Raw genomic sequence first — 26,939 nt, forward strand, 5'->3', positions numbered from 1 at the left:
GGGGTAGATCTTTAGTTCCACCATGACCATGTCCCTTTTTGTTCATTTGATTTAACTTCTCTTATTGTATTCACTCCTTTTCGTATACACCCATTTATTAGCGTCTCTACTAATGGTTTCCCATACGATCTTAAATATCATGGCTTCTATCCATTATGGCTGGCTTTTAGATCTTTCTAGCTCGTCCCAGTATGGGATTCCTTTGAAGTTTTAAGTGTTCACATTAACACGTTGTAGTATCGGTTGGTTTTACCTCATGCTTGTATGTCTCATATCCACTTCCCCCCTTTAAGGTATAGCCATGCCATTATATGTTTACTTTCATCCTTCCAAGTACATATGAATCTTTTCCAACACATTTAATATACTTCACCATACCTATACCTTAGGTTACCTACATACGAGACTTTAACACAATCAGAAGGTGCTTATCATCGTTTCAAATTTCCCCTTATGGGGCACTTATATTCTGATGACACATGTTTCAAACTTGGTCATATTACTATCTTAATCCCAAAGGGATACCATTTATTCTCCTAATAACTTCGCAGTGCAGCGGTTGTTCTACAACCCTACATTCCTTATCCATGAAGGATCTCACTATTCTCTTAGATGGCGTCACATATACACAATCCTTCTTTATGCCTCAAGAGCTTTCACCCTTGTCATGCACCCGATGCTTGACTTCTCAGCAATATATCAAGTTTACCTAACAGTAGGTCCATCCTATCGCCATGTCGTTACACTTATACCTTTAAATTTACAACTATACATTCTTCTCTCGCTCCGCTCTCATATTCAATTACTTATGTTTATCTTGGGTGACTCCGTTAGAATTTCCTTACCATCTCCCCTTCAAGCCAACCCAGGTATGATAACTATCTATTCTCACCTTGCTTTTCTACAATAAAGTCTCCTATTGGTGTTGTTAGCTTAAACAAGTCCATTAATTCGGGTTTCATTCCGGCCCTACCAGCAACAAAAAGAGATGCATATACGATAAAGTGGAATCTAGGTTTATTAATGCACATATATCCTAGAAGAAGATTTGTAATATACCTGTAGCCATATTTGGTGGCACCTCCTGGTCTTGTCTGCTAGCTAAAGCATGAATACGACTCGAAGGACCGCTAAAACTAGAAGGTCCACCACGGTCTCTACCACGGCCTACTGATATATAAGTACCCCGCCCACAGGGCGCGTAGCCACTAAAGAAGAAGAACCCGCATTTATTCCCATAAGAGGAGCTGTGCTACTAAACATACTTCTAAATTGACAAGTTTTCGTGAAATGGCCTTGACGGCCACATGTAAAACAAGCACCTATCCCAAAATAGCATTTCCCAAGATGAGTCCTATTACAATGAGGATACTCAGGAAAAGGTATCCTTGACTGACACAAACTATTACCCATTTGTGGACCTGGCACCCTGGAATTATGACCGACTCCTGGATATCCCATACTATCGAGTCTCCAACCTAGGAACTGAGGGGGTGCACTCCAGGTTGGTTGGGAGGGGTATCCACTATACCGCTGAGGGTGTCTTCCTTGGAATTCCCCCAAATCACCAGCCAACCTAGCTTTCTTATATTGGCCTCCGTTATAACCTCTATCGAGCTGTTGCCCTCTGTATTGCCCCTTTCTCCTTCTCCCATGCCTTCGAGCCTACCTTCCACTAATCTAGTCAGCAATAAAACTGCATCTCTCATCGCCTTATCCTCTGGCCCTGGCTGTGGTGCTAAAGGTTCAAATACTAGGGCCTCAGGCTCTGCGACTACTGCTTTCCTAGCCCTTCTGGAAGTGGCGGCATAATAGAGCTTGCTGACCGGAACACAATTCCCACCATAGACCATGCACGAGTCCTAGTAACCTTTGGGGCCTGACCCATTTCTTCTACTATTGACTTGCCTTTCTAGGCGGTTGTTGCTTTTCTTGGAAACATCGCTGCAAATATAATGGTTTGTTAGGGAGAAATTATCCTAACTGCTATTACCATTAATTCAACAATTCAATCATTTCTCAGTGTCAGCTACACTCGTAGGTTCATCAACTTTTATCGTTACGATGGGCACTACCTTTCAAGGCCTATTTCAATCCTATACCTCCTTCTTCTTTTTATTTCTAAGAAAAAATTGGGCAGAGTTTTTTCTATATTTCTTACTATCCCAATCTGCACGCAGAAAATGCCAACAATGCCATACAGGGCCAACATATATATACATCCGTATCGCATCCACATGGGGTGCCCAATATTAACGGCAATATGAAATGATGGACTTACCTCATATGTCCAACTCGAACTGCTCCGTCTACTTTTCTATGTCAATCGCACTTCAATGTCTTACCTAACACATATCTTTCATGCCTTTACTTATCTGTGTGCTATGTAACTCTCAATATCGTCAATTACTTTCTTTTATAGATGTTGTTCTTCAGCTGAAATCACTGGTTAGTATGAGGAATTTCATTTCCTATGACTCATCTCTATCGCACGATCTTAGATATGAAAGAAAGGAAACATCCTAAATGCCCTGTAGCTTCCTCTCTATAGATGTGGAGCACAACACATCAATACATAAGACTCTACTAGACACGGTCTGTAGACATACCAATGATGAACTGCTCTGATACCACTTCTATCAAGACCCAACCCCATAGGCCGCGACTGGGGTCCGACCTGGGCCTCGTATACATATCTATCAGCTGTGGTCAAGTCAAATTGGAACCCCAATGGGGTATAACATTTTCATACACATATATCTTCTTTCATCATAACATGGAAGGTAACATAATCCAATAAGGCTTCCATACATATAAACCTTTACAACATAAACTCCAAACGACTCGCTCGAAGCTACGATACCAAAATAGGGGTTTTAACCTTTATTTTGTGAAATCTTTAATTGTACGAAATGGAGGGTCGTGTGGCTGCAACCAGAAGCTACCACTCCCTAATTAAACCATATTCCATCACCTTCACAAACCACCACACGACCAGCATCCACACACCACAAACACAACGCACTATCTGACTTCAATTTAGCTACGACAACTTCAATTTAGATTGTTTTGAACGTCGGGCATTTCCCCGGATTCTTTTATACTTACAGCCATGTATAAGGTGTATAATACACTTCATAACAACCCCATAAAGTCCAAATTGAAATGAAAAACCTTACCTTATCCGAAATTGGCTAAAACTTGCCAAAATTGCACCTCGAAACTTCTCTAGCATGATTTAAACGCCGTGGCTTCTTGCTGTCCGATTTTTGCTGCACCAAGCCATGATTTTATACTACTAATACCTCCATATTATCGTGGTATATGCTAGATAATTAATTTATGAAATGAAATTGGGACTTACCTTGTTTTCTCCCTAAGCCGTCATGTTTTTCTCTCTAGGTAAGGGTTTGTTTTCCTTCGCTTTTGCTGAAGTTTAAGGATATGAACTAAAGTATATGTTATATATACATATATATGGGTGGTCCTAGGAGGTGACACATGTCATCACCTAAGGAAGACACATGTCCAGCCCTTATTGGGCCACTGTATCCATGCACTCAAGGAGAGGCTGCCATGTGGCAGTGGAGCCCACCTCCCCCCAAGCAGGTGGGTCACCTACTTGACCCCAAGTAGGTGGGTTACCTGCTTACTTGAGGTACTGCCATGTGTCACTCCTTCATTGGCTGCCATGTGTTATCTTTTCCCCTTCCTCATGGGTTCGTAATCTCGTTTTATTTTAAGAGCCTATGTAATCCGTGCTACGCAAGCTTGGTATATCCTTAAGTAGCTTAAGTAGGTAAGGCTTCTATGTTAGTAGCTTACGTAGGTAAATCGAGTCTTACAACTCATTACTGGGCCTCCAACTCTTTTCAGATTCTTATAACTCTATTTCCAACCTTCTCTACTGTGGGATGTCGCCTTCTTCTTTCCTTAGGGTTGTTTGATGTGTGTGGATAGTAGAGGTCTCATGGACACTTTCAAGAAGGTTAGGAACACGTTTCAAGGTTCAAAAGTGCGGGGTGTAACACTGGGGTTTCAACAGCTACCTTAGGGACTGCCTTCCCTCTACCAATAGACGTAGATCTAGTCCTCGACATCTACCAAAATAACATCGATACTTAGCACTATGATAATGACTTGGAATGATAAAAAGGAATGAATAAAGGAAGTTTTCTAACAGTCTTTGAAGCCTCTCGAAGATAAGTACAGATGTCTCCGTACCGAACCTAGAGACTCTACTTGGTCTTGGCTTATACACGTGAGACCTATGAACCTGGGTTCTGATACTAATTTTTTATGATCCGAATCTGGGTATGATGACACCTATCCTTCCCTACCGAACAAGTCAGCCTAAAACCCAATATTTTGGTAAATAAAGCACAAACAATCTAAATAAGAAAAGAATAACAAAAGCAAAAGTATGTCAACTTAAATACCCCCAAAGATTGGTTGTCACATGTACAAGCCGTTAAAGAAAATAAATCTAAAATTAAATACAGGTCTCAATATGTCTTTAACTCTCTAATAGAGTTAAGCATAAAAGTACAGGAAAATCTTAGAGTACGTTGGATATCAATAGCTACCTCTCCCAAACTCCTCGAAGCCTTGGATGATCAGAAAGGGGCGATGATCAAAGTCCAGGCTCAAAACCTACACAAGTGTGGAAGTAAGGGTGAGTACCAAACAACACAGTACTCAGCAAGACAACTAGAAAAACTAAGTAAATCTAATAAAATTCATGAATTCCTTTCTAACCCAACCGAACCTCCGTAACTACAACCTATACAGAAACCAGCACAACCAAATAGTTCATACTAAAAAGTTCAATAAGGTTCAGATCTCAGCTCAATATCATAAGATATATCGTACAAATAATCATAAGTCACAAATAGACATCAAAACTTTCACACAGAGATATGCAGAATATATATATGCACACTCAATGATCATACACGTGTGCAATTGCCTACAAAAACCTCGGCATAATAAAATCTGACCAAAAATGATCTCGGTCTCATAATCTCTGACCAAAAATGACCTCGTTCTCATGATCTATGATCGAAAATGACCTTGGTCCCACAACCTCATCAAAAATGACCTTGGTCATATAACCCCACTAAAAATGACCTCGATAATATAATCCCTCTGAAAATGACTCGGCAATATAATCCCACCATAAATAACCTCGGTACTATCATATCTCTGATCGAAAGTGACCTCGGTCTCACAATCATATGCCTCTCATCACCATATTTTTCGGAATCATTGCCAACAACTTGCTCATACAAGTAATGAGGAATAATCAATTCAAACAAACCACAATCATATTAGACTATCAAGCATTTTATCAAATACACATAAATATCTAGATTACGACATGTAATATTCAAATTTTCAACAATAACACACATCACATTTTATTAACCCCATTGATTCTTTTAGATAGTTAATTTCACAACAAAACCTGTAACCATATCCCCATATACCCCAACACATATACAATGGAATATTCAGGATTGTAAGAGGTTCACGGAGTTTTAAGAGTATTTGCCTTAGCCAATATGCGATCGATCAATCCAAGTGAGCCTTTCCCTTCTGAATGCACTCTGATTGACCACAATCTATGCAAATTCTAGTCCTTAATCAAAATACAGAACCAATGAGACCCAAATCATATTGTTTTGAAAATCAGATTGAAACTGATTCTAAATGCTCGAAAAAAACCTAATTTCAAAAACGAGTAGAAAATTTCAGAAATTTTTACGTGAACAACATCCTCAAAGTAATTGAGATTTACTAATGGAAACAGAAATGGATTCAGACTTAAAAAAAGCTCACAATCATCAAAACATTGAAACGATTCAAATTCTTGAAAACCCCAATTTCTCCAATTCAAAACCTCAATTTCATGCTAGAAACCTTAAATAATCAATGGGTAATCAAGATTTGAGGTTAGAATCACTTGCCCCTAAAGTTTCCCAGCAAAATTCCTCTGAAATATCGCCTACCTGAGCTCCAAAATCACCAAAAATGGTGAAAATAGGCTAAACCTCGACTTTATGTTGTTTAGGGGTTATTTGCTCTCTGCGAATGCGGATCACTAATTCTTTGAATGTGGAGGCTAACCAGAAGTCCCTTCGCGAATGCGGCATAAGCTCCGTGAATGCGGAGAAGGGACAATTGTCCTTCCACGAACGCGGCCAAGTCTTTGCAAACGCAGAGAAGTACTTTCAGGCACCAGAAACCAGCAACTCCACCAAATCCCAAAATCTCAAAATCAACTATCGAGATTCGTTTAGAAGTCCGTACAGACAATCAATATATGCAACCCCACTAAACTTGATGTTTTGGACTTAACAAAACTATCAGAATTCAATTTCAAGTTCTCATTGATCCAAAAATAAAAAAATCGCAATTAAATTAACTTTATGCCTCAAAAGACTAAAACGCCCTTGAAACTTCCCAAAAAATACACAAGATCTCTCCTCAGGCCTAAAATTACCCTCTGAATCTAACAGAGTTGTCAGAATTCAATTCTAAACATCCGATCTCCAAATATTGGCCAAAGTCAAACCTTCCAACTCAACACCTCAAATTCATGATATGATCCCAAATACGATTCTGTCAACTCTCCTAGACCAATTTCAACGTTCCAAAACTGATGGAATCAACGAAATTCTATTTTGAGACTCGTAACTCTGAATGACCTCAAATACCACTTTTGAGTCATTCTAAACCTCTAAACCTCAAAGTTTACCAAAAATCTTAATTTTTGAAGAAAATCACAGAATCGACATCAGATATCAACCAAATATGACTTGGTAAAACTACTAAGAGGGGTAAAATGGTCTTTTTATAAAAATTTCTAAAAATGACCTTCAGGGTCATTACAGAATGCATGTAGTGGTTCATGATTATTATGTGACTAGTGATAAAGGTCCAATCCTTGAATGTTAATCTTAGTGAAACTATTTAGAAGGCCAATGATTCTTATGAGATTAAGTGTAGATAATTGCTGGGTTATAATGAAATCTTGAGACTTAGGGATTATAGGCTATTGACGTATATAGAGGGATGTGTTTATACAAATAACTATGTGTGTTTATGTCGATTATTCTCTGTGAATTACTTGACTAATGTGAATTATAAAATAAAGGGTGAATGTGAATGACTTAATGTTGATAGATCTCTTGCCATGAACCTATTTGATTACATGTTGCTGTAAGTTATGGTTTAGTTTATATTATAAAGAGACTCTTAATAATGATTGAATAATGTTTTGATGTTTACCAAGCATTTAAGTATTATGGTTGAGTGATTAATATATTGTTGTGATTGGTCTACAATTTTAAGACCATAAAATTTATAATCTTAAATTTGCTTTATTAAAAGTGATGCATTGAATAAAGAAGGTTTGATGAAATATTGTTAATGAAGAAAAAGATAAAATGAAACCAATGAAATGACTATTTGTGAATAATTGCATGCAATGAACCTGTTACTTGATTGTGCAAGCATGTGAACTATTTATTATGTACTGTGATTATGGTTGTGATTGTGATATTGGATTAGGTGTCATATTCTAATATATATATTTAATTGAGTGTCACATTTCGATACATATATTGAATAGGATGTCATAGTATGACATATATATAGGATCGATTGTCACGTTCTGACACATATATTGGATTGGATGTCATATGCTGACACATATATAGTTTGGGTATGGGTTCCATGAGAGAACCATTGTGTGGATATTATCTGTGAATTGATCTTGACTATATATGTGGTGATAGAGAAACTTACCCGAATATAATTAAGCATGTCCATCTTGTATAATAATTGATATAACAGGACCGAAGGTCCAAGTATTACCATGTTGACTGTTGTATTTGAGATTTACCTTGTGAAACTATATAATGCTGTTGAAATGGTAAATTAATAATGTATTCATGTATATGCATGTTTGGATTATGTTATGGGTGCTAGATGCGTCTGCATCATAGGTATGAGGTCATGGATAAACAAGTGGAAAAACATCGATGCGTTGTTAAGTGAGATTAGTGACTTAAAGTCAGGTATTGCTGATGTCCTGTGGACACATGTGTTAAAGGAGAGAGTTGGAGAGAATTCAGAGATTCTGTCTCCGGGCAAGCCGCCCTGGCGTGAAGAATCCCATTGTGGAGAGGCCGTTAAAGTGGGATAGGTCTTGCCATGGTAGGCCAGTATGATCATAAGAGGAGACTTAGTCTACCTAAATATTTTCCTCTTTCAAGTGAGATGTTAATTATTTTAGGTTCAGCTGTTGGTATAAAAGCTAAAGATAATAGATTGGTTAGACAAAGTTAGTAGTGACCCGTAGTTCGGAAACTCCTCTGTATGATAAAAGGGCTAGGCTTTGATCTGATTTAGAGTTGGCAGTGGACCAACTAGAAGGGATGAGAGTTAGACTTGAACTACTTTAATGAGGTTATGGGAATGATGTCGAGTATATTTCCTTAAGAGCATGCTTTCTTCTTGTTGATTTCTTTATATTATGCAGTGGGTATCAGATTGACCGATGATGCCTATCAGTACGTGTTATTTGTACCGATACTATTCTTGTTATGCCATTTGGCATAGTCTGATTGCACGGGTCAGTGATGTTTTTTAGGTGAAGACGAAGATGATTCTCCAAGAGCTTCTACTCTTTCTTCCTTATAGTTGGAGCTATGTCATTACTCTATTTGTACTCTGTATCATTGAAAGCTCTTATACCTATTTAGACTAGTATCCTTGGGGTGTTAGAATGTTTCTCGTAATAAACCTTAACATTTTGATAATTCAATTATAGTGTATTCTTGACTTTTTCAGGCTGTTATTTTGGTATTTATTAGACTTTCGCATGATATTCTGTAAGGATTCTCCTATCTAGGTGTTAGATTAGGTGCTCGCACAGCCCGGTGGGTTGGATTGTGACGATTTATCCAGTTTGAAAAAATTAAGAAATAATTTATTACTTAATTTCTAATTTACTCTTCTTATTAACTATAGTCATTCTCAATGTATTTTCCAAACTATTGAATTTATTGTACCTAAAGTGTGATATATTAGTTTTTTAATTCTAGTTATTACTCTTTAAAATATTTGTTAAGTCAATACTGGACAAGTTAAAATGAATTGAGGGAGTACCAAGAAGAGAAGAGTTCAAACAAGTCATGATTAGTTAATTTTTTGATTTTTCAAATATCAATAAATAAAGGAGTGTGCAGTCGCAAAACATGATAATTAATAAAGAACGAAAGAATAATTTCTTAAACACAGTGCATATTTATTGAAGAGAGAAAAGAATAAACTAATACCCTCATCGTACATTTTTATTTATTCAATATTGTCACGATCTTGACCCATCGTGAGTAGCACCCACACTAATCCTCCGGTGGGAGAATCATTAATAACCCAACTAATAATTCAAAATCACACATTTAAATAAGTGAAAGCAGTTAAAACAAGTAAAAGCTGAGTTCCTATAAACTCAAATAAGTTTATCAAAATATGCAGAATTATACTCTCTAGAACCTAAAAGTTATTGTACCAAGACTCTATCGAAAGTCTAGAATATGGGGATGCAACCCAAAAACAATAAACATAAACTAAAGAATCTAAGATTGTCTGAGTCCGAAAAGAAAGGACTAAGAACCAAGAGAAATTCATGGCATCTTGAAAGAACTGACTTACCCTTGAGTTTGAACGATTAAGTATCTCTCAACTGAAGTTTCTCAATGGTAGTCTGAAGTACAAGGAAAAGACAAGTGCAGTATCAGTACACAACTACAGTTTACTGGTAAGCTCACACGACTAGTTCCAGTAAATTAACATATGAACAAGAAACCACAACTTAGTAAAGTAGATAATACACAATCACATCACAGTTATAACAACACCGGACTTCCACTCCTTACATTCAAATTATTATGCACAATGAGTATGATCAATTATAATACAACAATTAAATTCGGTCTTCTCATGAAACCCATACCCAAACTGTTAATGTACTGGCGTGGTGCCCGTTCTCATAGTTAGTGGAACGGTGTGGTACTCGTTCCAAGTGTACCAGCATGGTACCCGATCCAAATATACCAGCGTAGTTACCTTTTCAAATATATCTGTGTGGTACTCAATCCAACAGAAAATCACATATCGCAATTACAACCATAATGAATAGCAATCACACTTGTACAGCCAATTAACATATTCATTGCATGCAATTTAATCAAAAATATCATTTCAATTCACGTTCTTTCCTTTTTCCTACTCATATATCATGCATGCAATACTAACAAATTACTTAACATGCACATATAACATAAACGAAAAAAACAAAATCATCACCTACCTAGTAATAAGCGTGAATGCTCTAAAGAACCTAAGTTTTTTCCTTTTTAAGTGCCTTGTCTTGTTTTTGTTTAAAACAAACAAAAAATATAGAAAATCAATGAACAATGACCTAAATTATACTCAAATTCTAACCCTTGGCCAATTTCATGATCATGCCACCCAGCTAGGACTTTTTCCACCATTAATTTCAGGTCAAGGGCCCTCCCTTAAGATAATTCACATGGATTCTAAGGTCTAAAAATTAAAATACAAGTTAGGGGTGTAATTAACTTACCTTTAGCTCAAAAATTGGTGGAAAACTGAAGGAAATAGCCACAAGTTGCCTCTTGCTCTTCCAAGAATGAAATTGCAGAAATAATATCATTTTTGGGAGTTTTTCCTAGTAATTCCACGATTGGTCCTCTATAGCGGCAACAATTCCGCTATAGAAAATTTTCACCCGCTATGGCGACTTGCAACCTCGAAATTCTTTCCCCAAGCCCTCATTTAGCAACATAGCTTCAAAAATTGACGTTCGAAAATAACTCTTTCACGCCAAGTTTGATTTCGAAAGTTCTACTCACCCGAATTTATTTTTGAAAAGCCCTACAAATTCCTTAATGTCTTAGCTATCATAAAATCAAATCCAAACTTATAGCCTGTTTGGATTGACTTATTTTTAAGCAGCTTATAAGTTGAAAACTACTTTTTTTTTTACGGGAACAGACCCTACACGAGGCTCCCACCTCTCATGCACAGCCAGGGGTTGAGCCGCACACCCCTAAGCCTTATTATACATAAAACAGAAAAATACACGGAGGGGGACATAAACCTAACCTCCAATCCTATGGTGGTTCATAAGTCGGCCATCCTACTAAGGTCAGCCAACTCATCCCCGATACAAGCACACGAAAAGGAAACCTAGAAACTATGCATCTAAAGAAGAGGACTCCTCTCGATACAAAGAAACTAGAAAAGCATAAATAAGGGAGACTCGCCCTTTACATAAAATAAAGGAAAAATCTAAATAAAACTGGGGATGAATCCTCATAAAAGCTATATACAACAAAATTTTAGCGTCAATGAGGATCATCAAATAACATGGCTAAAAATATAACATGGAGACAAACACTGCAATTGGGCGCTCAATCCAATGCTGCAACACTAGTAGTAGATCATGCAGGCTTCTTAATCCTTTTGGTCTTCCTCCGTCTAAAGCTAGGTAGGCCGGCTCTATCTAGCATGTAGTATCCTCGTGTACCCCGAGGTAGCTGCTGGAGGGTGGTGTAGTGGCCTGGAGTGGTAAGAGTGTGACTGTGCTTGGAGAGAGCATCTGCAGTGAAGTTTGCCTCCCTGTATACATGCCTGCAAGAAAAGAAAACAAGTTGAAAACTACTTATAAGTTTTAAAAAAAGTAGGTGCTGGCCAACTTTTTTTTTTGACTTATAAGCTATTTTCAACTTATAAACTGCTTAAAATAAGTTCATCCAAATAAATTCAATTATTTATTGAGGCTTATTTTAAACACAAAATGACTTTAAGTTGGCCAGTCATACACTCAAAAAAGCTGAAAACAACTTATAAGCAGCTTATAAGTCAATTCAAACAACCTCTTAGTCATTAACCCCAATCCATTCCCAGATCTCCGTACACCTCACCTCACTCAGATTTTGTCTGAGATTTGCCTAGCTTGAAATTTGTAAACTACTATTCAAAAGTTTTTCTGGTCCAAATCTTTCACTATTGGTTTTCTCATAACGATCGGAACGGATCGTTACAAATATTTCAAAAAATAAATTTTTACTTTTACCTACCATTTTTAACATATAATTTTTTTATCCATAATATTAATTATTTATTTTTCAAGATTTAAAATTATAGATCAATTACTATAAAATATTATAATAAAATATTTATAATTTTTAAAGAGTCTCGCCAAATTCCAAATGAACATAACTTAAATTCTTTATGCATACTGGTGATGAATTAAAAAGGTTACTTACGCATGTTGTTCTGCAATGAATGCAAGGTAGTATTGAAATTAATGAAGAGCTTTATCTGTCGGAAAGAGGAGTTACGCGCCGAGATTAACATATAACAACGCACATTATTTAGCCGCCTTAAATTAATCGGCTCATTCCACCTAAAGATTGCGGAATTCGTTGATAATTAGAATAGATTCGTAGATTAGGTGGACGGGCTCCTCTTCGTTGGAGAGAAGAATAGAGAATTATGAAAGGCACTTTAATCAATCGATATTTTGCATACAAAGCAGAGGTGTGAAGCGAAGGTGCGGTCCAGCTGCAGGAAAGACCAATCGCAGAGACGAAAAAAAGGAGGCTGTATGTTTGATTTTTTGTGCAATAACTTATGTAGAAAATTATAATAGGATCTCATTTAATGCAATTAAACCAACTTATTTAGTTGATGAACTAATTTGGCTAACAATAACGGTTTAAGTTTTTTGATCACGACATGATCACATACTTAAATATGATATTAGAGCTAGCTTGCTGATGTTTTGGATAGAATCTCATCGTCATTTATTATAATTTTTTTTTAAAAAAGCCAGATCCACATGTGAGGAAGGTGTATTAAGAATATCATTAACTAATAAATAAAAATATATTTTTTTCACAATTTAAATATTTAGATCAGACAATCACACATTTCAGCACAAAGTTTATAAGGGATTAATTAGAAAATATTTGACATTTGTTGCATATATATATGTAATCTAATGTAAATTTAGTTACTTATGATTTTATTTATGTGTATTAGAGTAACTAAACATGAGATTTAGAAAAACAAAAAAGAATTTTAAATTTTGTAGTTTATATTAAAAATGTATATTGTATCAAAGTGTTACTTGAATCTTATTACTAATAAAAGAGTTACTAAATTCTTAAAACATATTTCTTCTGTCCTTTTTTACTTGTTCACTATACTAAAAATAGATGTCAAATTCTATTTGTCCAGTTTAAAAAATGAAGCGATAATTTACTATTTAATACCTATTTTATCTTTATTATTAAGTAGGGCTAACCCATCGGTGGCCCCTTAAAGTTGACACCAATTTAGACACCTAATGTAAGGGTCTGATGTGTCATTTTGACACTTTTTACACAGCTGGCACCTCGCATGTTTGTCAATTACCTGAGGCGCGTAGAAGCTGTTTTTTTAATTTTTTTTTGTTCTTCTTCTTCATTTAGCTTTGGCTGCAATTTTATTATAGTTGTAATGGTAAATTCAAGCCAAGGTGTAAACAATATCATCCTTAACTCTGATTTTTCGAAGACTTCTCTGCGATTGCTGCCGCCTGATCGAATCTCCTCGCACATCCGTTTCAACTCTATATTTTTAGTTTCTTATTCTTGTTCTTCTTTTCCGGCGACTTCTTTGCGATTTCGGCGACTTCTCCGGCATATTTGTTTGGAGAAGATAGGTTGTTTCTGACGGTTAATATTCTTATAATTGAAAGATTCTTATATGGGAATTTGAAGATATATTTTTTGATTTTTGATTACCATGGCGATGTATTTACTTTAATACTATGGCATTTAAGAAATGAAGGTTCTTAGGCTACTCCAATTGTTAACACTGAAGGTGTGTATATATTAAAAAAAAAAGTTTGTGGCTCTCTAAATATCGTCAGTAAATCATATATGGCGACTTTAGCTTGATTTATTATTGGTTGCACTTAGGTGGGGTGGGGGAGTGGTTGGGGTGGGTGGGGTTGGAGAAGATGATGGCGGGGTGGGTGAGGGGTTGGGGTTGGGGTGGGTGGGGTTGAAGAAGATGACGGCGGGGGTAGGTGGGGGTTAATAATTGTTAATTTTTATTTTTTAAAAAATTATTATTTGGATTTTAAAAATGTCACGTGTCATCAAATTATTGGTCAATAAAAGTTATTATTTGATAATTATTTTTGATATATATATATATATATATATATGCCACGTGTCTTTATTTAATTTGTTGTTTTTGACACGTCAGGCGAGTGCATTACACACACTTAATATATTTTGGTGATTGTCAAAAAAGTGTCAAAATGACACATTCGACCCTTACTTGAGGTGTCTAAAATGAACATCTCCTGGTTTAGGTATCTAAGTGAAAGTTGGTGCCAACTTTAGGGGGCCACCGATGGATTTGGCCTATTAAGTATAAATTATTTTCAATTTATTTTTCAATGAGTGAGATGACTTATAATAATTAGAGGTGATATAGTAAAATTATCAATTTATTATTATTTCTTAAAAAATGTGTTAAGTTAAATATAAAGAAGTAAAATATGAACGGAGGAAATACTAAAAAGAAAAATAAGATATATAAATTAAAACATTTAGATTATTTCTTTGTTAAGTAGATTCTTGTTTAATTTGGTAGAATTATTAACAGAGCACATAATAAATCCGTAGAATTGATTTGGTAGGCGAATTTACATTTTTTTTCCAATTTTATAACTATCTTACAAAAGATCTTTATTCTTTCACATAAAATATTTAATTTTTTTCTATTCAATTCGTAAATAATAAAATAATTTCATTTTCTCAATTATACACGCGCTGTCCTATCATACAAAGGACAATAAATTATTTAATTAAATATGATTATTCCTAGGTACTCTGGGTAGGTGTAAGTATTACTTTCTGATTAATAATTATGGGGAGGGGGGGGGGGGGTATTCAACAGTGACTATGATGGCAAAAACTCAACGCGTAATTAAAGCCTTTTGTGATCAGCTCCAACTAAGGACTTGTGGTCCAATTGAAATTATGATTTGTTTTAATTGAACATATAAATAAAAATATAGTATTTTTATTAGATAATTTGACTCATATATATATATATATATATATATATATATATATATATATATATATATATATATATATATATATATATATATATATATATGTGTGTGTGTGTGATGTAGTTTGCATGTATCTGAAATATCATATATATATATATATATAAGAGAGTGGCAACCGAAATTGTCTACATATGATCCAAATACATGTGAATTCACTTGGATACAGTGTATCTAAAATAAATTACACCTAATTTTACCTCATGTATCTCGATATACATGTATTTTGACAAACCAAAATCTAATAAGATTCGTAATATTGAAAACTAAAATGTATTTAAATAATTAATTTCTAGACTAGTGAATATTTTGTATTATTTAAGCAGTATCTTGACTCAGGTCTTAGTAGTTTCAAACTGACAAATCATATATATATTAGAGGCTTACTTATAAGTATTCTTTAACTTATCTGATAGTATATTTAAAAAAAATATATTATTTGTGTATATAACTTAAAAACTTTTAAAAAAAAAAATAATAAAACTTACCACAATCTGCAGGTCAAGTCTAACGGTGAGTTTTGACGGTATATATGAGTTAGAGCTTAGATGATCTATTGTGAGTAAAAATTCAGGGAGGAATGCAATTTAACTTTCTACTATAGGAAGGTTTTGTCTTAGTTTGAGTACTTCCTCCATTTTATTTTATTTGATTTTTATATAAAAATAAATATTTTATTTAATTCTTTTTGTTCAGTATATTAAAAATAGAATTTTACTATACTTGTTTAGTTTAAAAAATTAAGAAATAATTTATCACTTAATTCATAATTTAGCATTATTATTAATTATCATTATTTTTTAAAAATGTTAAATTTATTATATTCAAAGAGTGATATAGTAAAATTATTATTCTATTTGTTACTCCATAAGGATTGTGTCAAGTATATATATTGTGTACAAGTAAAAAAGGACGGAGGGAGTGCTTGTCCATTTTAGCAAATCAAGGATTTTTTTCCCTCATTTATTCTTAGTTTTTTATAACTACATAAAGTTGTCAAATTTAGCATACCAAAACATCATTCAATAAAATTAATTTAGTAAAATACACCTCTAATTAACGTTTTCTAAAAAAATGTATTTGGTCAACAACCGAAACAATAATACTTTTTTCATTCCTATTTATATGTCATCATTTTAGATTTTACGTCTATTACAAAACTAGATAATTTTACCATTATACTCTTATTTAGTGTTCTCTTGAAGATAGTTTCAATAAAATGAACATAAATTAATTTTTTTAATTAAAAAATTAACCAATAAACATGAATTAATCATTTAATTTTCACATATTGGTTAAATTTATACTTTCAAGGCTTATAATTCTCAAGGATAAAATAGGAATAAGTGTTATTTATGTATTGGTTTTGTGAAATGATAAATATTAATGAACATATATTTTTAATAAGAGCGACATATAAATAAGAATGGAGGAGCATAAAAACGAGGGAGTACTAAAAATTGAGTTGACTGTCTGAGCTCCAAAACCTATTTAACCCTCAAGCATATGTACCAAACAACCAATAATTACTAATCTAAAAGTTCTAAGACTACCTAATTAATTGTAATTTGTTAAGTGGAATGTCCAATACATAATATATTAAAGTGGGGCCCACTAAAAGTGGGCAGCCCACTAATCATCTTCTAACACTAATTTTTCTATATATATTACCATGAATTGGCAATGAAAGAATGTGAAGAATAGAAATACATATACGCAATTCCTCTCTTTCTCTCTTGTGTTCTCTTTCCCTCAATATCTCCCTTTCAATAATTTTACTTAATTTTGCCAAGCTAGTTATTTTTATAACACGTTATCAGCACGAGCCTCCGGCTAATTTTTCAAGGTAACAAAAGTGGTAAGAGTTTTATTTAATTTTATTTTTATAAAATGGCAAATATTTCCAAAATTGAATTTACTGCTCTTGATATTTCTGGAAAAGACTACTACTCATGGGCACTAGATGCCGAAATTCATCTTGAATCGATGGGTCTGGCAGACACCATCAAAGATGATAACCAGGCATCTAGTCAAGACCGTGCAAAAGCTATGATTTTCCTCCGCCACCATCTTGACGAGAGTCTTAAATTACAATATCTTACATTAAAAGATCCCTTGAAATTGTGGAAAAATTTAAAAGAAAGGTATGACCACCTGAAGTTGGTCATGCTTCCACAAGCACGTCATGACTGGTTAAATCTGAGACTAATGGAATTTAAAAATATAACTGAATATAATTCTGCTTTATTTCGAATTATAGCTCAGTTAACTTTATGCGAAGATGAAATCACGGAACAAGATAAACTTGAAAAAACATACTCCACATTTCCACCCGCGAATATGCTCCTGCAGCAGCAATATTGCGAAAAAGGCTTTACAAAATATTCTGAATTATTATCTCACTTACTTATTGCTGAACGCCATAATGAATTATTAATGAAAAATCATGATAGTCGGCCCGTTGGTTCTTTGCCACTCCCTAAAGTGAATCAGGAAAATTCTAACCAACGAGAAAGAGGCCATGGCCCCAGTCGTGGTCGTGGTCGTGGTCGTAGTCAAAGAAGAAATTTTAATCATGATGCTCGACTGACACTGAGAAATAATCAGCAATATAAAAGGCAGGGTAAAAAGCCAGAAGCTTTACCGAAGAATAATTCAAAAACAATATGTCATAGATGTGGAGGTGTGGGGCACTGGTCGCGAATTTGCCGGTCATCAAAGCGCCTTGTTCAACTATATCAGGCATATCTGAAAAGGGCAGAAAATAATCCAGAGACAAATTTTATCTCTGAAGATAATATTGAGCCCATGCATTTGGATGTAACTGATTTCTTTAATTTTCCAGAAGTAAATATGAATGTTGATAAGCCCGATAATATTTAAACAATTCTCTTTGTTGTTGTATGTATTAAATATTATGTTTGTATTTTTCTAGATCCATGTAATAAAATAAAATTTTGTATAATAAATTATGTATTAATTATAATATTTACTTTCTTTCTTTGTGAAGAAAATATGGAAATGCCTCAAATCTTATTTGGATCAATGATAAATCACGAGGATATTTGTGTAATTGATAGTGGAACAACCCATGCTATATTTAAAGATGAGAAATATTTTTCCAATTTACTTAGAAGAAAAGCTAATGTTACTACAATTTCTGGTAATTCAAAAATGATAGAAGGCTCCGGAAGAGCTACTATAATTCTGCCTAAGGAAACAAAAATTGTTATAGAAGATGCACTATTTTCTTCTAAATCCCCAAGAAACTTGTTAAATTTTAAAGATATCCGCAGAAATGGATATCATGTTGATACATTAAATGAAATGAATATTGAATATCTTGGTATAACCAAGAGTGTCTCAGGCCAAAAATATATTTTGGAAAAATTACCAACTCTGTCATCTGGCCTATATTATGCAAAAATTAATGCAATTGAAGCAAATATGATCGTAAACCAGAAGTTTACTGATCCAAATATATTTGTGCTATGGCATGATCGAATAGGTCATCCTGGATCAATAATGATGAGATGAATTCTTGAAAATTCAACTGGACATTCGTTAAAGAACCAGAAGATTCTTACAAATGATGAATTTTCATGTGCTGCTTGTTATCAAGGCAAATTAATTGCCAGACCATCGACCCTGAAGGTTGGCATCGAATCTCCTGGATTTTTAGAGCGTATACATGGAGATATATGTGGACCTATTCATCCACCTAGTGGATTGTTTAGATATTTTATGGTCCTAATAGATGCATCATCTAGATGGTCTCATGTATGCTTGTTATCATCTCGCAACCTGGCATTTGCGAAGTTGTTAGCACAAATAATAAGATTGAGAGCGCAATTTTCAGATTATCCAATTAAGGCCATTCGCCTTGATAATGCTGGAGAATTTACATCCCAAGCATTTAATGATTATTGCTTATCAATTGGGATAAAAATTGAACATCCTGTTGCTCATGTTCATACTCAAAATGGCCTTGCAGAGTCATTTATAAAGTGCCTACAATTGATAGCAAGACCTTTACTAATGAAAATAAAATTGCCAATTACTATTTGGGGTCATGCTATCTTACATGCAGCAGCACTTGTACGTCTCAAACGGACACATTATAATAAATACTCTCCGTCACAATTAATATTTAGTCATGAACCAAATATAGCCCATTTAAGAATTTTTGGTTGTGCGGTATACGTGCCTGTAGCACCACCACAACGTACAAAAATGGGCCCTCAACGAAGATTGGGCATATATGTCGGGTTTGACTAACCTTCCATAATTAGATACCTTGAACCATTGACTGGAGACTTATTTACTGCTCGATTTGCAGATTGTCGGTTTGATGAAACAATTTTCCCACCATTAGGGGGAGAGAAAAAGGAACCCGAAAAAGAAAAAGAAATTGCATGAAAAGTTTCATCACTATCACATTTTGATCCACGTACCCGCACATGTGAACAAGAGGTCCAGAAGATCATCCACTTGTAGAAAATAGCAAATCGAATGCCAGATGTATTTACTGATTTGAAACGGATAACTAAGTCACATATTCCTACAGTGAATGTACCTATCTGGATTGATGTCCCAAAAGGACCATCTACAGGTATCATAGCTTCTGAATCCCAAACACGCCAGAAGCGTGGTAGACCGTTGGGTTCAAAGGATAAAAATCCTAGAAAAAGAAGCGTGAGAAACAATAAAGATGATACTACAATAGAACCTCCTAAAGAAGGTCAAGATTTGAGTAATCCTGATATTTCTGAAGAAATTAGTGAACCCGAGACTCAAGTGAATGAAGAACTTTCAATAAGTTCTTTCGGTGATGAGATAAAATTAGATCGATCTAAAATCACGGTTGATAATATTTTTGCATATAATGTTGCACTTAACCTCATGCAAGATAGTGAAAGTCTTGAGCCTAAATCCATCGAAGAATGTCGACATAGATGTGATTGGCCAGAATGGCAAAAGGCAATTCAATCAGAATTAGACTCACTTGCTAAACGTGAGGTTTTTGGACCAGTAGTCCAAACCCCTGAAGGTATAAAACCAGTTGGCTATAAATGGTTTTTTGTTAGAAAACGAAATGAGAGAAATGAAATTGTAAGATATAAGGCACGCCTTGTTGCACAAGGATTTTCTCAAAGACCCGGAGTCAACTATGAAGAAACATATTCACCAGTTATGGATGGAATAACATTTCGATATCTCATCAGTTTAGTTGTATATAAAAATCTTGAAATACACCTAATGGATGTGGTTACAGCTTACCTTTATGGTTCACTTGATAATGAAATTTACATGAAAATCCCAAAAGGATTAAAATTGCCTGAAGCATGTAAAAAGTCTCGGGAAGTATACTCAATAAAACTCCAAAGATCATTATATGGTCTGAAACAATCAGGGCGCATGTGGTATAATCGCCTAAGTGAGTACTTAATAAATGAAGGCTATATTAATGATGTTATTTGTCCATGTATTTTTATTAAGAAAACAGAATCAGAGTTTGTTATACTCGCCGTCTATGTTGATGACATAAATCTCATTGGAACCCCTGAAGAGGTCCAAAAGGCAATTGAATATCTAAAGAAAGAATTTGAAATGAAAGACCTTGGAAAGACAAAACTTTGTCTAGGTCTGCAAATTGAACATTCAGCAGACGGAGTTTTTGTCCATCAATCTGCCTACACTGAGAAAATCTTAAAAAGATTTTATATGGACAAAGCACATCCATTAAGTACTCCAATGGTTGTTCGATCACTTGAAGTGGAAAAAGATCAATTTCGACCTCCAGGAGAAGATGAAGAAATTCTTGGTCCTGAAGTACCATATCTTAGTGCTATTGGTGCACTTATGTATCTTGCTAACGCAACTAGGCCTGATATAACATTTCTGTTAATTTGCTAGCAAGGTATAGTTCTTCCCCAACGCGAAGGCATTGGAACGGTATCAAACATATTTTGCGATACCTGAAGGGTACGATTGATATGGGTTTGTTTTATACTAACAAAGGTTGCGCAAACCTTATTGGGTTTTATACTAACAAAGGTTGCGCAGACCTTATTGGTTATGCAGATGTAGGTTATTTATCAGACCCATATAAAACTCGATCTCAGACAGGTTATCTGTTTACACACGGAGGGACTGCTATATCATGGCGATCTACAAAATAGTCCATTGTTGCTACTTCTTCAAATCATGCTGAAATAATAGCAATTCATGAAGCAAGTAGAGAATGTGTGTGGTTGAGATCGATGATATAGTTCATCAAAGAAAGATGTGGTCTGGAAAATAATGTTAAAATACCCACAATTATATTCGAAGACAATGCCGCGTGCATAACTCAATTGAAAGGTGGCTTCATAAAAGGAGACAGAACGAAACACATTTCACCAAAATTATTCTTCACACATGATCTTCAGAAGAATGGTGAAATTGATGTACAACAAGTTCGTTCAAGTGATAATCTTGCAGATTTATTCACAAAGGCATTACCAACATCAACTTTTGAGAAGTTAAGGCATAAGGTTGGAATGCGCCGTCTCCAAAATATTAAATGAAGTTTTTATCTGGGGGAGTAAAATACGCGCTGCACTCTTTTTCCCTTAACCACGGTTTTGTCCCACTGAGTTTTCCTGGCAAGGTTTTTAATGAGGCAGCAATCAAGGCGTATTACCAGATTTGTGTACTCTTTTTCCTTCATTAGGCTTTTCCCACTGGGTTTTTTCCTAGTAAGGTTTTAACGAGGCACAACATCAGAATAACTTAGTATATTATTTCTTGAAAAGTGTTTTTATGTAAACACATTACACGTGGACATCCAAGGGGGAGTGTTAAGTGGAATGTCCACATATTAAGTGGAATGTCCACTACATAATATATTAAAGTGGGTCTCACTAAAAGTGGGCAGCCCACTAATCATCTTCTAACACTAATTTTTCTATATATATTGCCATGAATTGGCAATGAAAGAATGTGAAGAATAGAAATACATATACGCAATTCCTCTCTTTCTCTCTTGTGTTCTGTTTTCCTCAATATCTCTCTTTCAATAATTTTACTTAATTTTGCCAAGCTAGTTATTTTTATAACATAATTAACTTTTGAGGAGAAATTATAGTGCTATAATGAGTACCAAGCTAGACGACATTGACCAAAAGTCTACGCAGTCCAAATGCCTTGATTTTAGAGTTTAACTTCTATCCTTAAAAATACTTTTTCCGTCCCATTTTTATTGTCATAATAAAATTTTACACAATTTTAAAAAAAGATTAATTAGAAGTATTATTTGACTAATATAACTTTTATTAATTCTTTGATTTTTATCTATTTATGTGCATCTTAATTCTAGAACAATTAATGTTAAGAATAAAATTAAAAAAATATAATTAATTCTCTTTTGATTATTTAAATTAATAACTATTTTATGAAAATCATTTTTAGTATACATGACAACGAAGTATGATATCATAACATACAAGAATTCAGTGTTTGAATTCTACCGCCAATCATTATTAAAAGTTCAAAAGAATTTAAACGTGTTTGGTATAAAAGTCATAATTGATTCAAAAGTAAGAGTGTGGTTAACAGGTCAATAAAATAGATTAAAAATCATTAAATTTTAAATTTAAATTTTCACAAAGACAAAAATACTAAATAATTTTATATTTTTCATTCAAGTTTGATATCCACCTGTAGAGTAGACTTCACATTAAACACAGGGTACGTACTATTGATCTTAATAAAAAGTAAGATCTTTTTCCTTACTACCATAATTCTCCATTGCTGTATTTTTCCATAATTCACTGTCAGTCGAGTAAATATAGGGACGATGATGACGAAATCAACAACTAACCTAGTAAATGAGCCTTGTTCTAATATCATACTTCCTCTCCCTCCCGACGAATATTTTTTAATCAATCTCAAAAGAAAATTATATTGAGTAATAATTTAATTTTAAAATGTTCACTTTATTCTTAATAAGATGATTCACAGTTGCACAAACATCTACGATATTATTTTACATCATAAGTTTTAAAAATAATAAATTTTTTAATTAAATTTAGTGTCAAGTCAAATAATATAGATAATTGAGATGAATGGATCAAGAATCATTTAATTCATTAAAGTACTTTATATAGCTACATCAGCATGACAACCTCATTATTAAATTTTTTGTCGTCTATTTATACATACCCTTTATAGAAACAAAAAAACACAAATATTACCTAAAAGAAAACAAAACAAAAATTGAAACTTCATCTTGAATATGCCTAGACCAAGATGGAGTCCAACACCACAACAACTTATGATTCTACAAGATTTGTATAGAAAAGGGTTGAGAAATCCAACATCAAGTCAAGTACAAAAGATCACAACTCATCTTTCTTTTTATGGAAAGATTCAATGCAAGAATGTATTTTATTGGTTTCAAAACCACAAAGCTAGGGACAGACAAAAGCTCAGAAAAGAAGTGATGATGCTTCACAAAATGCAGAAAAACTCTAGTGATGATGCTCCTCAATTTCATACCACTCCCACCAACAATAGCAATATTCTTGACTACATGAATTTCCCTCCTAGTACTTTTCATACACTTTACCCTCACTCTCCTCCCATATTGTTTCATCAGGTACATATATATATATATATATATGTATATATATATATTTATCTATGCATTACTTCTAGATAGATAATCCTAGAATATTTTAATTGACTCTTATATTAAAAATAGACGTTTCATTTTATTTGTCGATTTTAGCAAATTAAGAGAGAGTTTTATTACTTTCTTCTCATACTACTCTTTGTACTCCTTTCGTTCAGTTTTACTTATTCACTTTGGACTTTGTACTCCACTTAAGAAAAAATGATTAATATGATTATTTTATCATAACACCTTTATTAATTGATGTTTAGTATTAGGTCTTGAAAAATGATTTGCTAAGAGTCTGTTTGGATTGACTTTTGACTTATAAGCTAAAAGACATAAGTTAGAAATTCTATCTTATGATTTTTGGCTTATATTTTTTTATTTTAGCTTAAAACAAAGTGCTTTTAAACACTTTTTTAATTACTGAAACACTCCAAAAGTACTTAAAAGCACTTAAATAAGCCAATCCAAATGGAAAACATGGAATATGTTAAAAGTGACAAGTAAAAATTAAAATCTATTTGTGAAATAGCGAACAAGTAAAAGTGAACTGATGGATTATTAAATAATTACATAAGTAGTAGTAGTTTTCTTAAGGGGTATGTCAGGTCAATAGAGGCGAAGTTGTATGAAACGGAGGGAGTACTTTCTTTCCATACTATCCTTAGTATTAAATAACAATATAAAATAGTAGTAATCAATTTAGAGTTTCAAAATATTATTAATAAGGTCAGTTTAGTAAAACTAAATACATCTCAAATAAAACTTGCTTAAGGAGTGGACAAGTCAACACGGATTAAGTAATATGAAACGGAGGGAGTACACTATTACTTATCCACTATATTAAAAATACGTCTCCACTTTTACTTATCAATTTTAGCATATCAAGACAAATACATATTTTATTTTCATATTTTACCCTTAACACTAATTACTTATTCCAAAATTATTTTCAAGATCTAAGACTCTACATCAATTAATATGAATAATGTGGTAAAATATTCATATTAATTATTATTTTTAAGGGACATGCAAAATTCAAAGTGGACAAATAAAAGTAAACAAAGGGAGTACTATCTTATCCCTTGTTTGGTTAATAATGATATACGTTATGCCATGATTAGTAACTAATATTGAGATTAGTTATTCTTGCCACTAGAGGATGGAATAACAGTACCGATATTAGTTATCCCGGGGTAATATAATGAAATGACAAAAATATCCATGAGACCCTTTTACTTGACACTTTTCCTTTTTAGTTAGTCCAAAAAAATGATATCTTTTATATTTAGTAATAGATTAATTTTAAAATACCCATTTTATCCTTAATATATCTATGGCTTATGTTAGATCATAATTTTTTTTAAATCCGTGTCTAATCAAACACAGTCACATAAATTAAAACAGATAGAGTATAAAATATACTCTCTCTATTCCAATTTATGTGACACATTTTTCTTTTTAGTCCGATCAAAAAAGAATGTTACTTTTTTATAATTGAAAATAATTTAACTTTATAATTCCTTATTTACTCATGATGAGATGATTTATATCCACACAAATAGTTAAGAGTGCTTTAGACCATAAATTTTGAAAGTCTTCTTTTCTTTATTAGACTTTACGCCAAGTCAAACAATGCCACATAACTGGTACCCTTCCTCATTTCGCTGTATTGTCTCCTTTTGTAGGCTGAAGGAAAAGACACATCATCATCAGCTCATCAAATGATGAACAACATGGGGAATGTGGATTTTCCAAAGCAATGTGCTATAGAGAATGGCATGATAAGAACAAATGTTCAAGGTTGGATCCTGATGATGACAGACATGTGTCCTAATTCTATTCCCTCTTTCAGCAACAAGCCTCTTGAAACCCTAGAACTTTTCCCTATCAAAGCTACAGGCATTAAGGAGTAGGGATCCCAAAATAATATATATTGTTTCTTGCTGAAATGCATGTATAATACCATTGGATGAGGTCACTTCGTTCCTCAACTTAAGTATATCTAAATAAAATTTTAAATTCAAATCAATATGATTCCAAATCGGTGATTATAAATCTGTCATGTCTAAAGTCCAAACACCGTAAATATGCTAAAATCGTGGAAATTATGGCAAAGCAATGCATCCATGCATGTGTGCTTGTCAGATAGTAATAGGTGACAGTGATTTGTGAAGTCATTGTTGAACAACTCAAGTGTCTCTTTCAACGTGCATATGATTGAAGTTCTTCCAAAATTTTGAAGTAATTAGAATATAAAGCAATTAATTTAAGCAACATACATGGAGTGTAAAGAAAAAGGAGTTGAAGTTTGAAATTGAAAATAAAAATTTATTCTGATATTTCTTCTATACAGCCAATTTAATCAACTTTATGGTACTCACAAGCAGGGGCGGAGCTAATTCAGGGTTCATCCGAACCCCCTTCGATGGAGAATTATACTATTTATACATGGTTAAAATTTTTGCTTCTTATATCCAGTGTTGTGGATGCATGTCATGTGTGTTGACATTAATTTAGTCGTGACATAAGTGTTGTGTAATTTTCCTTTTTACCATTTAGCACACCAACATTGCCAAAGAAAAACAAATTAAATACGAGAAAATTAAAAGATGGAAAGGAGATATAAGTACTCAAAAGTGATACAAGATCTTTTGTTGTTACTATTATAATTTTATCACAATTTAAAAGGTGGTTAGATGTGAGCTGTTAATTAGTACTTGACAAATGATAACCATGCAAATTCCTACTTAAATTCTACATAAGTAATACTATATTTGGTTTCTGATTATGAGGTAAATTATTCATATATATAATTAAAATGGTGTTTGATTTGTAATTTAAAAATTCACATAACTAATATATGTATAAGTTATGAGAAAATTCTACGTGTTATTTTATGTAAGATAAAATATAAAATAACTAATATCTAAATAACTACTCTCTGCATAACTAATACATATATAAAATAATACATATATTCGTTCATAACTAATTTTTACATTATTAATACCCATCTGACTCTAATCATCTATCAAATGA

General features: G+C 33.5%; 1 protein-coding gene across 1 annotated transcript; it reads left to right on the forward strand.

Moving 5' to 3' along the window:
- Window positions 1-23,483: 23,483 nt before the first annotated feature.
- Window positions 23,484-25,929, forward strand: LOC129904274 (WUSCHEL-related homeobox 3-like). Its single transcript, XM_055979814.1, has 2 exons — window positions 23,484-23,876; window positions 25,586-25,929. Exons 1-2 carry the CDS (start codon window positions 23,514-23,516, stop codon window positions 25,811-25,813), a joined length of 591 nt encoding a protein of 196 aa, XP_055835789.1. The 5' UTR covers window positions 23,484-23,513; the 3' UTR covers window positions 25,814-25,929.
- The last annotated feature ends 1,010 nt before the right edge of the window (window positions 25,930-26,939 follow it).

Source organism: Solanum dulcamara, chromosome 9 (genome assembly GCF_947179165.1).
Source record: "Solanum dulcamara chromosome 9, daSolDulc1.2, whole genome shotgun sequence".
Lineage (NCBI taxonomy): Eukaryota > Viridiplantae > Streptophyta > Magnoliopsida > Solanales > Solanaceae > Solanum > Solanum dulcamara.

What these genes read in the sequence shown, in the direction of transcription:
- LOC129904274 (XM_055979814.1), top strand. Translation starts at nt 23,514, where the DNA reads ATGCCTAGACCAAGATGGAGTCCAACACCACAACAACTTATGATTCTA. An exon ending in CTCCCATATTGTTTCATCAG is followed by an intron (nt 23,877 to 25,585) that starts GTACATATATAT and finishes CTCCTTTTGTAG; the next exon opens with GCTGAAGGAAAAGACACATC.